The sequence below is a fragment of the Zalophus californianus genome, chromosome 1 (genome assembly GCF_009762305.2).
Source record: "Zalophus californianus isolate mZalCal1 chromosome 1, mZalCal1.pri.v2, whole genome shotgun sequence".
Classification (NCBI taxonomy): Eukaryota; Metazoa; Chordata; class Mammalia; order Carnivora; family Otariidae; genus Zalophus; species Zalophus californianus.
The window spans coordinates 105,537,954-105,553,918 of record NC_045595.1 but is presented as its reverse complement, the minus strand read 5'-3'; the positions used below and the strand labels follow the sequence as shown (position 1 = coordinate 105,553,918).

Below are 15,965 nucleotides of genomic sequence, written 5' to 3'. Positions count from 1 at the left end.
GTGGAATGTAACAGTGGAGGGAAAGAGTAGGGTAGGAGACACGGGTGGGAGGGAGTCTTCTCTGAGTGTACCTTTTTGTACTCTCTGGATTTGGAACCACGTGAATGTGCAATCTATTTTTAAAAACACACATAGAAATTTTAAAAACAGAAAAAAAAAATCACAGATGCATTCACAGATGTTTCCAAAGTCTTCTAGTCTCTCTTTATATTGTGGAAGCAAGAGAGTCTGGGTCTGAATTCCCCCACTTATCTACAAACACAAATGTGGTGTGATTGCAGACCTCCCCCATGACTTTTCCAAGGTAATTCTCTCCCTTTGGAAAATCCTGGGGGACAAAAGAATCAGACCACTCTAGCCTGAACCAGAGTTGATGGAGTGTTAAGGAAGTCCCAGAAGTGCAGATAATTGATTTTTTTCTTGGGAAAAAAAAAGAATTTGGATTTATTCCCATTATGTGGGCCAGATGATAGTGTGTCCTTTAAATAGCAATAGCATTAATTAAACACGCCCTGGGATTTCAAGATGCTGAGCCTTGGGATTCTGAATACATGTATTCCAGGGAGGTGGTTTGGAAGCTTGACCAATTCTAATCGACGTTTGGGCAGTGCAGCCGCCTGGCAAATTATCAGAGCTACTGAATCCTAATACTCACTCGAGAGTGCCTTTTGTTGTCATTCTGCCGTTCTCTTCTCCCTCCTCTGTTTGGGGTAGGGATGCCTGGGATTTCCTGACTTTGGCACACACTCTTTGCTGGGAATCTGCTGAGAAAGGGGGTGGGGGGTGAAACTTCTCTCTCCCCAGCATTCCTGTTTCTCACCTTTTGTTGACTCATTTCTTTTTTTTTCTTTTTTTTATTATGTTATGTTAGTCACCATACAGTACATCATTAGATTTTGATGCAGTGATCCATGATTCATTGTTCACGTGTAACACCCAGTGCTCCATGCAGTACTTGCCCTCCACTGGGCTAACCCATCCCCCCCACGCCCCTCCCCTCTAAAACCCTCAGTTTGTTTCTTGGAGTCCATAGTCTCTCATGGTTCGTCTCCCCCTCCGACTTACTCCCCTTCATTTTTCCCTTCCTTCTCCTAATGTCCTCCATTCTATTCCTTATGTTCCACAAATAAGTGGAACCATATGATAATTGGCTTTCTCTGCTTGACTTATTTCTCTTAACATAATCTCTTCCAGTCACATCCATGTTGGTGCGAAAGTTGGGTATTCATCCTTTCTGACGGCTGAGTAATATTCCATTGTATATATGGACCACATCTTCTTTATCCATTTGTCTGTTGAAGGGCTCTCTCCACACTTTGACTCATTTCCAATACAACAGCCTTCTTCCTTCCCCCAGTTGAATCATCTTACAGTGAATGAGGTGTAATGACTGATGGCCAAGGCTGCTGGCCCAGGTAAGATTGTAGAGAAAGTGAGCATCCTTCTCTGTGCTCTTCTGCCAGCACCTCTCTGCCCCTCCCCCCAAAACTGCCTGCTTCCCTCCAGGGCACTTTCCCATCCTCCCCCACAACCAGGCCCTTCTCCAGAACCCAGCCTGGAACACATTCCCATAGCCTCTTTTATCAGCAGCCAATAAACCAACCCCTGGTGTGTTTGCAATACCACCTAGCAGGATCATATTAAAAATGTAAGACTGGGAGATCAAAATATTCTGGCAGAGACTCAGATGAATGAAGCTTTCATGGAGGATAACAGGCAAGGGGGTGGCTTTTTGGAAGTGGGAAGCACAGCCTGGTGCCCCAGCATAAGGTCTGGTCAATAGACGGACCTCAGTGGATGTTTGCTTGATTAATTCACTGTTCTGGACCATCCCCCAGAGAGGCATCTCAGTATGGGGCAGCAAGTGTCATCCGTGTGCCCCTCAGGGGCACTCTCTACCCTTCTCCACCCTACTTTCTGCCAAAACTGACCTGGGAGGGACTCTATCAACAGGGCTCCCTCCTCTTCTGGCTTCCTATTGAGTTTGACCAATGGGAGCCCCGGAGGGAGCCTGGAGGGAGGAAAGGGAAAGAAGCCAGGTTCTGTGTAGCCAGCTGAATCCCTCTTCTCTTCTGGCAGTTCTCTCTCTGGGACTTTCTCCTTCTTGGTTCAGATCACTCTCCTCCCCCACCCCCTTCAGGTCTAGGGCAGATAGTGTTGCTAGCTGTGGGACCCTGCATCAGCCGCTGTGGTTTCCCCACATGCAGCCCACGTCTCTGTAGATCATCCCTGTCTTAAACTTTCCTCGAGTTAATCATCCTGACTTCCGTGCATCATCTGTTTCCTGCTGGGACTCTTACTGGTACAAGTTGGAAGGTTTGCACTGGGGTCCTGGAGCTGCCATTTACAAAATACCTGGCCTTGGGCATACACGTAACTGCTCTGCCCCCCAAATCTTTTAATTGTAAAAGGAAAGGGCCAAATTAGATTTTTTTTTCTAAATTCAGCAAATGCTTATTGCGAACCCGTTATGTACCAGTCTCTGCACCAGATGCTGAGGAATCCATGGTGAAGGTGATCAAGTCAAGAGTCTACCACTCTATTTGACAGGCTAGGAGAACAATGTTTCTTAGGACTCGCTAATTCTAAAAATCTCTAATTCCGTGATGAGCTGGTAATATCTAAGGCAAGAAAAGATTTAGAGAAAAAGCTTCAAAAATGGTTATTCTACCTCATGTTGGGGGTGGGGGCAGGCATGGAGATGCTCCCATCTGAACAGGCAAGGTTGTCACAGGGAAAATCTAAGCCCAGGGACCAGACACAAGGCAGTCAGGGCAAGGAAATTACATGTGTCTGGAAGAATGATCCAGGACCTCTGTGTTCTTCTGCATGAGTGTGCGAACGTGTGCATGTGTGGGAGTGTGTATGTGAGTGTGAGTGCATGAGTGTGTGTATGTGTGTGTGAGAACATGTGAGATAATGTTCATCATCATTATCATCATCATAGCAATCAGGAAAGAGAGGTATTCATTACAAATCCTCGAAAATTAACAAAGTGAAAAGAGAAAAACTATAAACCGTGCTTGATTGTGTTAAATAATAATGATCATTAGAGTCATTTATTAGGACCATTTACCATATTTGTGTCTAGTTACGAGGCAGCACAATGACTTATGCCTATCAGTGAATATACCAGGCTAATCTTGTGATAAGTTATACTTGATATGAAGGGAACCGTTATATAGGCAAGATGAGTCACCTTGCCTGTGCTGCAGGCCAGTGGGTCTGGTCTGAGCGGCCCGCAGCTCCTCCGTTCGAGGCCTGCCCGAGGTGTATCTGGACGGGGACGCTCCCTAAGTTGGAAGTGGTACCCGGCAACAGAAACAGGGTTTGGTTTGGCTTGCAGAGTTTTAGTGATTGAATTTGAATTCCAAGCCTTCTTAGTGTCAACAGTCTTACTCTCTCACATTTATACCTGGCTTCCCCTCCCCTCCCCTGCCTGCTCTTTTCCCATCTGTGGGGGGACTTCCTTCCCTATAGCGTTCCAGCGGAGACAGGCTGTGTGTTCACAAAGGTAATAACACCCTGCATTTACTCAGCACACACGGTGGTTCCTAAAGCCCTTGTTCATACTTCTTCCCTTTCAACAATAGCCCCCATGTGGACCGAGCAAGGGTTATCCGCATCTCAGGATAAGCAAATAAAATCTTAGCAAGGATGGGCAGTCTGTCCAAGTGCGTGTGGTCAGTGCGGCGCAGAAGTGGGCTTCTCAAGCCTGGAGTGGGGAGGGCTCAGTCTTTCTCATGCTGCCCTGGTGTCAGGGAAACACTTGGATTCATTGTCAGTCCTCTCCTGGGGATGTCCTGGGTTGGTGGCTCATTGGCCATGGGATACACTGAGTCTTTGTCTTCTAAGAGCAGTCTCTATGCCCTGCAGCCCTCTCTCCTTGACTTGCTGTTGCCCTGAGACACCAGACAAATTATTTTTCTTTTTTTTTAAGATTTTATTTATTCATTTGCAAGAGAGACAGAGAGAGAACGAGCAGGGGGAGAGGCAGAGGAAGAGGGAGAAGCAGACTCCCCGCTGAGCAAGGAGCCCAATGCGGGACTTGATCCCAGGACCCTGGGATCATGACCTGAGCCAAAGGTAGATGCTTAACCATCTGAGCCACCCAGGCGCCCGACAAATTATTTTTCTTCAAGTGCACTCCTGGGCCCTTGCTCAGGCTGAAATGCACCTGCCTCTATTTCTTTGTAGAGGCAATCTTTTGACGGTGGGAGCAGAGATAGCCAGGAAATAAACTCCAGCCCCAGAACTGGACCCTGGTCCGACAAGGGGAAGACCATTCCACATGTAGGCTTCTCCTGCATCTGTCCTTCTTAGAAACCATTAGGTTCTGGACCTAATGGCTGCCTGTTCTTTTTGTCCACACTCTTCAGCTGGCTTTGAATGCGTGAATGTGATATTCAAGGCTTCCAGGATCAGCCCTAGGGTACTTTCCAGTCTCAACTTCCATAGACTTCCTGCCCCGTGGTTCTGGAACACACACACACATACATGCATACACATGCACACACCACACCGTCTCCTGGTTCCGCTGAACCACTCCTTGTCCCTGGATGCTCTGACTACTCTGCGCATGCGTGTGCATGCGTGTGCGTGCGTGCGAGCCTGTGTGTGTGTGTGTGTGTGTGTGTGTGTGTGTGTGTGTGTGTTTGCAGATCTTCTTTGTCTAGCCTCCCCTCCATTATAGGCAACAGGCCACTGTGCGGTCTGTCCCACGGTGTGGGATATGTGCCTCTGCTGGAGCATGAGTGCTTTTAGGGATATGTCATTAAGTAACATATTAAATAGACTGGGTCACCTCTTGCGAAAGTTAGCTCCTTCTTCACTCCGCAGACCCCGGAGAAAGACTCTGTAAGGGGTACACATGTCGACACCTCTTTAATACTTCCTACTTCCTTTTTTTTTTTTAAAGATTTTTATTTATTTATTGAGAGAGAGAGAGAATGGCAGAGAGAGAGCATGAGAGGGAGGAGGGTCAGAGGGAGAAGCAGGCTCCCCACTGAGCAGGGAGCCCAATGCAGGACTCGATCCCGGGACTCCAGGATCATGATCTGAGCCGAAGGCAGTCACTTAACCAACTGAGCCACCCAGGTGCCCCCTTTTTTAATTAAAAAGATCGTGAGCTCAGGCAAAGCTTTCGTAGGCAACAGTTTCTAGCATAAGTCAATAACATTGTTTTATTTCCATTTTTTCTATATAGACAAATGATTTTGATTCCCACTTAAAGATGTGATATGAAGTGTCCTTATTACATAGATATTTCCTGAGTTATAAGAGTAGCTCAAGCTAATGAAAGATATTAATTCAATAATGATTGGCATGCAAAAAGGACAGCAATCATAGGATGACACCTACTTAAAGCCGGCGAGGCAGAGCAGTGATGTTGGAATGGACGTGAAGCCCAGCTGTTTGTACCAGCTGGGTGATTTAGTCAAATACTTCTTGGTCAAAGAATTAAATTAACGTAATGAACATAAAGCACTTAGGCCAGTGCCTGGTGCATAGAAAATGCTCAATAAATGCTAGATGCCATTTGCCAGCCCAGTTCAAATGCCACATCTTCCATAAAGCCTTCTTGAGTATTCCAGTCAGAAGTTCTCCTTCCTCTGTTCTCTCAAGCTACTTCATACTTACAGAACTTCACACATTCTATCTTGTACATAGTTTTTACATATCTATATCCCACCTAGGACCAAGCACATGCTAAACAATGAATATGTCCTTGTTTACGAATGCATTCCCCTTTTTTTTATGTGTTTGGTTTATAAAGGCTTATTTTTTTCTGGGAAGCTCTAGAAGACCCTCTCCAATCTCAACATGCTATAGAGTATCCAGGAAAACCTTAAAGATTCTGGGGCAAAAGAACAGAGAATGCTTGTTTAGTATCATTTAAATCAATGTTGTACTCAAGCTAGAAACATAGAGACTTGTCTGTTTCTTGTTCCTGGAGCAAGAGAGAAAGACCCAAAGATGGGAGAGGCAGGAGCTGCAGAGTCATGGATATAGATGGGGACGAGAGGCAGGGAGGCAGAGCGGCAGCCCATGGTGGACTGCGAGGCATAAAGGAGAGATGGCTGGCGATGGAAGGCGAGACAGACACAAGGGACAAACATGAGATGGGGACAACGGGGTACAAAGTTGACACACTGAGCCTTCAGGATAAAATAGTCTAGGGGCCCCTGGGTGGCTCAGTTGGCTAAGCGTCCAACTTCGGCTCAGGTCATGATCTCAAGGTCCTGGGATCTAGCCCCATGCCCGGCAGGGGGTCTGCTTCTCCCTCTCCCTCTGCTCCTCCCCTCATTGTTCTCTCTCTCTCTCAAATAAATAAATAAAATTTTAAAAAAAAATAGTCTAAGTGAACCTGGTGTAACTCCTTTGCACAAGACTCTACAGTTATGATAGAGGAATAAGGTAAAATGTAAACCAGAATGTAGGAAGGGGACAGGCCTACCTCCACAAATTTACCACCTTACTTACGGCCGTTTGATGAGCAATGTGTCTAAGAAGAATTATCTTTGTTTGAATCCTTTATTTCCCCTCTTAGAAGTTACGGCAGAGCCTCTTTGGAAATGCCATCCATGTCTTCAGCTATGACTGGAAAAAGGCCTATTTCAGGTTCCATGATCCTTTTTCTGACCTGGCTTTTGCTTTGGAAGTAGAAAAGGTAATAGTAGGCAACAATTTTTAAATATTCTAATCCCATATTCCCTGTCCATATCTCCTCCTTCCATTCTCATCCATAAGAATATGTTTTCATTATAATCATTCGTAGAAGCATATTTCATATAATTTAAAATTTAACCTTAAATGGTAAGAGGCTGTTTAAAACTATAACTCACTGTCAGGATTGTAGCAAAGCCCCAAACCCCGCCCCCATACACACTGCCCTCCCCAATTCTAGTTTTCCTGGCTCTTCTCTCCAAGTTCTTAGTATCCCTGAGGATGTGAAGGCAGGAGGAGATCCAGGAGGTTCTTCATGGCTTATATAAAATCTCAGTAATTCATGTCATCAATTACCAGTAACAAAGAATTTCAAGGACTAGCCAACAATTTCCTGACATCTTCCAAATCCAAAAGTTGGATAGGAAGCAGGAGCATGGCGGAGGCGGGGTGGAGGAGGCTGCATGCCCCCAGGTGCCAGTCTACAGGGCTCCCCAAAGAAGGTGGTCATTGCAGATTCTAGCCCAGCCATGGCATCTGACCACAGCTCACGTACATAGTATGCTGTCCCTTCACTCAGCTGAGGGATGCTATACACCAGGAGGGAAAGGGCTGCGGAGAATACATGGCATCCATTTCCAAGGGTTCTGCTTTGTCCCGTTGGCCCCATGGGGTTCCAGTACAGTTGTAAAGCTCTGCTCCCAGCCTTCACATCCCTCACTATTCATTTTCCCCATTTCAGGGTGGTGCCCGAAGCATTCAGATGGCTGTACAAGGATCCATCATCAAATACTTGTTGTTTACAAGGAAGGGAAAAGACTGTAACTTTCACAGGTAAGGGGCCTAGAACTACTCGAGAGAATTACCCATTTCATGAGAACCTTTACGTGCCAAATAGTCACTGGGGAAAATCCCCTGGTGGCCTCGGGAAGGCGACTTGCCTCACGAGACCAAAATGGCTCTGGTTCTCCCGGAAGGACTGGACTTTGTGGCTGGGGAGGACTCTCCTGGAGCCACTCTCAATGGTTGCTGGAATAATGTTGAGTTTTCATGTTCCACTGCAGACCGTCCTGTCAGGTGAAGTGACGCCCCTGGTCTCAGGTGGGTTTACTCGACAGTATTTGATGAGAAACCCCAGACTAACAATTAAGGAGGAACAAAAGGGCTGTTTAAAAAACAAAACAAAACAAAAAAAACCCTGATAAATGAAGGATTAATTCTCCTATTTAACCAGGCTGGCAAAGTACAGTGTTTGGTAGTTGCCTATTTAAGAAAATCAGTTCAAATGACTTTACTTAGAAGTCAACAAACTCCATCATGTGCAAAGCTCTATGCTTGGTATGAGAAGAAATATAAACAAGTAAAAGGTATATATCTGCCCTCAGCAGGATAAGTTATCCCTCAAAACAGGAACTAAATGTGTAATTTATTCTAAGATCATGAATTGCCAGTTTCCTGAGAAGCAGAGCCAGAGGTGGGAATTCTTTATACAAGTGATTTATGAAGCAAATGCCCTGTTGGAGAGGAAAAAAAAAATTATTTTACCCTTCTAGCTTCTTTGGTTGGTCTAATAATTAACCTGACATAAGACAGATTAACAGGAGAAAAACAAACACAAGTTTAATAACATGTATATATCCCGTATACCTGGGAGAGACTGAGAGAAATTGAGTAACTCCCAGAACAGCCAAAGGCATCACCTTAAATACCATCTTTAGCTAAAGACCAAAGAAGATGTTGGGGGTGGGAAGTCCATTATGGGAGGTTACCAGGAAAAGCACAGTAAACAAGGGTAAGGTGGTTATGCAGATTTACATCAGTGCATTCTCTACTGATAGGAGTTTTTAGAGATTGAGAGCCATTCCCCTCCTCCTGGGAGGGAGATACCCTTACCAGTGGAGTTTTCCCTTAAAATGTCTTTTACAAAAGGCTAACTTCTGAGTTTTCAGATCTTCTCTTGAGTCTGTAGTTTGTTTGTTTTTAAATAACCAGCTTAAAATAATCAGTATGCCAAAAGAGACATATGTTGGGTGGCAAGACTTGCTCCCCTTTGGCCCTCAGGAGGACCCTGTAGGAGCGAGGGAAGCAGGATAGGGAAGGAGAAGCAGAAGAATGTGGTCTCCAGCGATATCCAGCCTCAGTCTGATCCCATGGGAGCTCGGCAACCTCAGCTGCCCCATCTTCAAAGAAGGAAGTGGGGCCTTTGTGCTTCCCACCCAGTCAGCCACCGGCTTTGAGCCAACCGTGGAAAGGCAGGCATCACTCCTTATCACTCCCAGGCAAGGTGGCTCCAACTCTTCAGAGAAAGGTGAAAAGTAGGAGCCACTGGTAGCGGCCCCCCAAAGCAGCCAGGGGAGGTGTCCACCAACTAAGTAAAAGGGACCTCAGGGAATTAGATGAAACACACGCACGTTTGCTACATACACAAAGCATTTATCACAGTGCCTGGCGCACGGCAAATATTAAACATGTGGTAACAAGGAACCGCTCTCATAGACCTGCTCCACGAAGACTTCCTGAACCTTCTCGGTCACAAGTCCCGTCTCCCTCTTCCTTACTGTCATAGCACTTTGTTTTATTCTCATCCACCTCCTCGGAGTAGGGTTTTGGAGTATGGAACTCCTTGTTAACTTGTTTCTGTATCGCCACAGGGCTAGAAGGAAGATAGAAATCATGGCTGAGTTCATTCGTGAACCCCTAGCATGTGTTTCTCCAACAGCTGTCAGTGTTAAATATTTAGAAAACCAGCCTAGTAAAGGTCTACCAAATAAAGACTGGCTCCCATCTCCTGAGAAATCCTGACAGCCTGGGATTACTCCCTAGACCATAATGGTGAAGAGCAGGGAGTCAGGGGGCCTGGCTGTCTGATTTCAGGTCACTGCTCTACCACTTTCAAGGTGAATGACCTGGGGCCAATTACTCAACCTCTCTTTCTTTCTCCCTCCCTAAAATGAGAGGAACAGTAGTATCTACTTCACAAAGTTGAAGTGAGGATGAAATGAGGTGACATGTATGAAGCACTTAGAACAATGCTAGGGGCAGTGAGTGCCAGGTGAACGTAAGCTACAAGTCAGTGAGGGCGACATAAGGTGGGCCTCCAGCCAGGCGTAGGCCGGACGGGATCAGGCAGGACAGACAAGGCTAGCACATTAAAGGTGCACCAGGACACAAGTAAAGGCATGGAGGTGGAATGTGGAACGTATGTTCAGGGCACTGGTCCATGTGGGCCATCGGGTTTGCAAAATATCACTGAGAGATAACACTGCAAGGATTGTTTGGGGTCGCACTTGCAAAGGGCCTGTTATTGGGTTAAAAATTTGGATCAGTCTCTGCTGGAGTTCAGGAGAGGGGACATTGGTGGGGACTCAAGAGGGTGATGACTCACAGGGGGGCATTGGTGAGAAATAATCTGTGAGGATACCAGTTCCCGTGACATTCTCATGGGCTAGGTTGAGGAAGGAACCAAACAGACCCGCCTGGTGTGCAGAAGGGGACTTCAAGGTGGAGGCACCTCGCATTCAGCTCAGTGACTGTTCACGCCACTGTCTTCCTACCCAACCTCCTGTGTTGCAGTTTATGTGCAATAAGCAAACGGGAGCAGGAGCAGGGCCTGGCTGCGGCACTGGCTGGCATCCTGTGGGCGGCAGGAGCCGCTGAGAAGGCCACCGTCTGTCTTGTTGCTGGGGACACTTACATCACCTCAACTCCTGACTACTCAGGAGATGATTTCACTGAGCGGGTGAGTGCACCCCTGCCCGTCCTGCCAGATAAAGGGCCAATGAAGCCTAAGAGGGCACTAGACTCAACGCGGAAATGAAGGTGAGGCCCCGTTGACACTCCTAGAGGTGTCCGATGTGGCCAAAGGCATCTTCCAAAGAGGTAGGGACCAAGGGTTGTAAGTGATCCACGCAGCCTAAGGGGAGAATCCTGCCGTGAAATTTTCCTTCCAGAATTCACGATGATCAAGAATATCCCATACCTGAAATCATTACAGACTGCATTTCCATATCCACTGTCTTAAACATTGCTGAGTTCTACCTGTTAGGGAAAAAATATGTTTATGTTCTTACGGCTCAAGATATCATATTGGCTTAAAACTAAGGAATGGAAAAGTGAGGCCAGGCCATCCACTCTCACTATGTATGTTTTACACGGCCTTGTGTAAGATAATATGTCAGGTTTTAGCAGTGTGATTTTGCAATGAAACAAAAAGATCCCTTGAGGAAATAACAGTAAGTTGACATCTTATAGATGTAGCTTTCATCTTCCTTTTCATTTTTATCTTCTATTCCTGATTTATAGCTCCAGCTGTTTGAACTTTTAGAGAAAGAAGCCACTGAGAGATTCATCTATGATCATTTACAGTGTGTAAGTGTTTAAGTGTTGAGATAATTCCTTTATGTTGAACTGATCTTACAGGAATCTTCTTTCTTTTACAAAGTGTATTTCTAATGATGCTTATTAAGAAAACCAGGTCATTTTGAAAGCTAAGAAAGGGCCGAATGAGAGAAAGAGAAGCCCGCCTCTCCCTCCCCACAACCTAAAAAGAGGCCAGCTCACACACAGGCCACTCACAATCGCCTCTTTGTCCCTGGCTAATCAAATCCAGAGAATAATACTATAGAGGGCATATGCCAAGATTTCTTTTGTGGGAAGAGAATATGTCAAAGCAGTCTTGCCTCATCTAATGGATAAAACACAAAAATGCTCGACAACGAAGGCCCTAGTCTAAATTGCCAAAATGACCGTCACACTGACTCCAAGGAAATGACTTCCGGTCTGAAAAAGGTGGCCCGTTTCACCTGTTCTACCAGCACCCTCCACAAAGTGTCCTTCTGACAATGGTTCTTCCCCACCTCCCAGGATGGGACAGTGTTGGTGGAAAATCTAAGGTGCTCTTTTAAGATTCCTTTTCAGGGAAAGGAATGAATGCTGATTTTCTAAAGAATCAGAACCCTAAGGGGTAAAAGAGGACAATTAGCAGGGTTACCATGAAGCCATACAACTATGGATTATAAAGAAGGGGGAAATGTGTTCCAGGAAACTCATTGCTCCGTTCCTTCCGAAGGTTATAGAGGCAGAAAACTCAGGGAGCAGTTCTCAGCCACACATTGGCCATACGATCTTGATTAAATTGGTTACCCCAGGCCTACCTCCCCCACCATCTCGTAGGTCTCTGTGGCAGGCAGAAGAAAGTACCCCCCTCAACCCCGCACAGAGATATCCATACCCTACCCCCCGGAACCTGTGAATTTTATTCTTCATAGAAAAGGGGAATTAAGGTTGCTAATCAGCTGACTTTATTTTTTCATTTTTTTAAAAATTTGTGTTATTTAAGTATAGGTGACATACCATGTTATATTAGCTTCAGGTGCACAACAAAGTGATTCAACAATTCTGTACATGACAATGCTTTAAAATAGGGTGAGTACTCTGGACTACCCAGGTAAGCCCAATGTAATCACAAGGGTCCTGAGATGTGGAAGAAGAAGACAGAAGAGGAAGTCAGAGGGTGTGATGGGAGAAAAGTGTCACCTGCTACCGTTGGCTTTGAAGATGGAAGTGGGGGGGTGGGGGGGCAGGGACACCAGAAGCTGTAAAAGGCAGGGAAACAGATTCTCCCCCAGAGCCTCTAGCAGGCCTGCTGACATCTCGATTTTGGCTCAGTTAGACCCATTTTGGACTTCTGACCTCTAGAACGGTAAGATAATAAATTTGTATTATATTTTGTTTTGTTAAGTGTTTAATTTTAATTCCAGCATAGTTAACATACAGTGTTATAGGAGTTTCAAAATTTGTATTCTTTAAGCTACTAAATTTATGGTTATTTGTGACAGCCTCCATATAAATTAACTAAGAAAACCCGTATGACAGATTTTAAATACCTGGCATGAAATATTAAGTTAGAAGCCTGCTTAGGGGACTCTTTGTTGTGGGCAGGAGAGGTTTAACAGGTTGACACAGATAGAGAGGACCCTATAAGAAACGCGCCTTCCAGCAAAGAGAGGCAAACCCTTTCCTCTTTGTCTTCCATCTGCTCAACTCAGCCCTGGGGTAATCTGATTCACTAGGAAGGACCCCTCCCCCCATCTGCAAGGGCTTTCTCAGTGTAGCCAGAGTTGAGAATCAGAGGATCAGAGCTGCAACTATACACACTAAAGCCTGAGAGTCAAGCTCGGATCAGTAATACAGGCCCAAAGCAGAGGCAGACCACGGGGCGTGGGCGAGCATGGCACAGGGACAGGGGCCTACTGGGGTCAGACAGACCCGTGCTGACTGTCACCACAGCCGCTCTGGGGCAGCGCTCGCACCACGCCTGATGCACCTCTCAAGGGCACCCTGACCAGGGACTGCCCATTGCGATGAACCCCCATCCCAGACCTTTACCAAAGCCCATTCAAGATGCACCAGTCCTATGTCCCATTTCTGAGTCCCATCTTGAGACGGAAATCTCAAGATCAAAGTCTGATGGCTACATGTGGATAGCAAGACCTGTTGTAATGCACTGAATTTCATCCCCCAAGAAGGTATGTGCAAGTCATAACCCCCAGTGCCTGTGGAGGTGATCTTATTTGGAAAGGAGGTCTTTGCAAATGTAATCGAGTTAAGAAGAAGACATGCTGGACTAGGGTCGGCTCTACTCCAGTGACTGGTATCTTTAGAAGAAGAAGAGGGCGATTTGGACACAGACACAGACACGCAGGGAGAACACCATGTGATAATGCAGGCAGAGATCGGAGTGATGCAGCCCACAAGCCACCCCACTCCAGGGCTTGCCAGAAGCCACCAGAAGCTACAAGATGCAAGGAAGGATCCTTCCCTGTGGCCTTCAGCGAGAGTGTGGCCATGCTCTGACACCTTGATTTCAGATGTCTAGCCTCCGTAACTGTGCCAGAATAAATTCGTATTGTTTTAAGCCATTCAGATTTCTGGCGATTTGTTATAGCAGTCCTAGGAAACGAATACACCCATCATATATGATCTGCAGCAGTAGCCCACACCATGTTGTATTTTTAAGAACTGGACTCAGCATCTGTCAAAAACAATCGGGACATTCCACATAAAAACCCAGACTTTTTGGTGCCTGGGTGGCTCAGTCGTTAAGCGTCTGCCTTTGGCTCAGGTCATGATCCCGGGGTCCTGGGATCGGGCCCCGCATCCGGCTCCCTGCTCGGCGGGGAGCCTGCTTCTCCCTCTCCCTCTGCCCCTCCTCTTTACTCATGTTCTCTTTCTCTCTCTCTCAAATAAATAGAAGCTGAAAAAGGAAGTGAACAGCATGGCCCATAAAGCCTGCAGAAGAAACACAGGCTTGTCAGCAGTTTGAATCAAACCCAAGAAGTGACACCCATATTGGACTTCAAACCTCCCAAACTATAAGACAATGGATTTGTGTTGTTTTATGCCACCAAGTCTGTGGTCATTTGTCCCGGAAGTAATAGGAAGCAATAGGAAACTAATACGCCAGCATCCCCAGTTTGCCTCAGGGCCCACCTACACTACCCCCCCCCCCCGCCGCCACCCCGTTTCTCTCACACTCCGCAGGACACCCATTTGGGTTCCTGCCTGGCTCCCACACACGAGTTTGTTCTGCCTGAGGGTCCTGCCTCTGCCAGGTCACAGCGCGGGAAGGGGACAAATTAATCCATAAAAGGGAAAGCACCTGCATTTTAGCAGAAGCCTTCCTGATATAGTGCCTTTAAAGGAGAGGCTTTAACCCCGGGAACCTTGAAAGCCAGCCAAGGAGCACTTTTCAGCAGGCAGAGAATTGACATAAAGCTAAGGCCTACTACCTGAATGTTGCTTGGGCAATTTGGATTGGATCCTGGAGATCACAGGGCACCTTTGGAAAATCGTGAGCAGAAAAAAATAACATGGGCAAGAGAAGAGACAGGGGAGAAGTGCCTTAAAGAGGGACAGATACTAATTGTGCTGTGATTCTAGCACGTTCCAAGCGCTAAGGCAGGTACCGTGCATGATGTCATTTAACTTTTGCAACAGACCTGCAGTTTATCTGCAATTGCAGATGAGGAAATTGAAACTCAAGCAAGTCAGTAACTGAGAGTAAGAGTAGAACTGGCTTTGAACCTAGATCTGTAGAACTCCAAAGCTATTTCCACAGAGCATCTCTGCTGCCCTGGGGCAACGAGGAGGGAGGGATGCCCCAACCGAGGAGAGGCTGGGAAGCGGGCCAGCCGAGAGCACACAGAGGGCCTGGGCTAGGATGGACGCCGGAAAAATGGAGAGGAAAATTACACTACATCTTAGCCATGATTCAAAGACAGCCATGTGAGAGAAATGGAGGAAGGAAAAGGGGGTCAAAAGGCGAGAGAAGGACAGTGCCGCGGGCAGACCTGAAACAATGAAGGATGCATTTGAGAGTGAAGATGACTCTGGAAAACTGTCCTATCAGCAGCTTTTCTAGCTTCTTGGGCTATAAACCCTTGAATTAATGCCAAGAGATATCCATAGCTGCATTGCTTTTAGCCAAACATGCTTTTTATTTTTGTCCCCCCAAACAGTTCAAAGGGGAAGGAAGCCACGGTGTCATCTTGTTTCTTTACAGCCTCATCTTCTCCAGAACATTTGAAAGGTAAATTCAACAAATATTTGCACGGGCATTTCCTGTAGCTCTGTGACCACATAAGCGAGGTATTCTTGTGTTGGAAAATATTTTCATGCCCTATTGGGAACAGGAGTACATTTTTTTTTCTAGTGGATGCTCTTCTGTCGATTCATCCTTTTCTGTAGTCGGTTTGGCCATACTGATGGGTGAGTGGATGTCATCAGGAAGGTTTGAATCTGCTTTTCTAGGACGGTGGTGGCTTCCTTCTCCTGGTGGTTATAAATATCGACAGTTAACACCAAAGCTTCTTTGTGTGATTTTCATAATAAAAAAACATTTTATTATTTATGTGCACAATAAGATATATCCACAGATATTTATTTTGTTTCTATGATATGCAAAGCCCTGTTCTTGGCACCATGGGAAATACAAATAAAAGAAGAGATGGCCTGACCTGCAGGGTCCAGTCTGGGAAAGACAGGAGTTATACACAGAGATACCAGGCATGGTGCGGGTGGTATTTCATGTACCAAATGAGGCATAAAGACAAGGAGTCTTAGGGGATTCCAGAGGAGGAAGGGTCCCCGGCAGACAGACTAGTCAAGGAAGGCTTCTTAGAAGAACTTCTGGGCTCTGAAAGGAAGGTAAACTCTTGAGAGTCAGAGAGAGATAGAGAGCCTCTAGGAAGGAAGAGTTACAAGCCCGGAAGCAGTGTTCCTAACACTTGTCTTTTGCA

The 15,965-nt window shown here is 46.1% G+C and overlaps 1 protein-coding gene across 1 annotated transcript in view; it reads left to right on the top strand.

The window, feature by feature from the left end:
• Positions 1 to 15,965, top strand: part of MINDY4B (MINDY family member 4B) — a 34,814-nt gene that overhangs the window by 4,004 nt on the left and 14,845 nt on the right. The window contains exons 4-8 of the mRNA XM_027581859.1: positions 6,551 to 6,670; positions 7,409 to 7,500; positions 10,240 to 10,405; positions 10,969 to 11,034; positions 15,186 to 15,256. Coding sequence (XP_027437660.1) covers positions 6,551 to 6,670; positions 7,409 to 7,500; positions 10,240 to 10,405; positions 10,969 to 11,034; positions 15,186 to 15,256 — 515 coding nt within the window. The remainder of the gene's footprint in view (positions 1 to 6,550; positions 6,671 to 7,408; positions 7,501 to 10,239; positions 10,406 to 10,968; positions 11,035 to 15,185; positions 15,257 to 15,965) is intronic.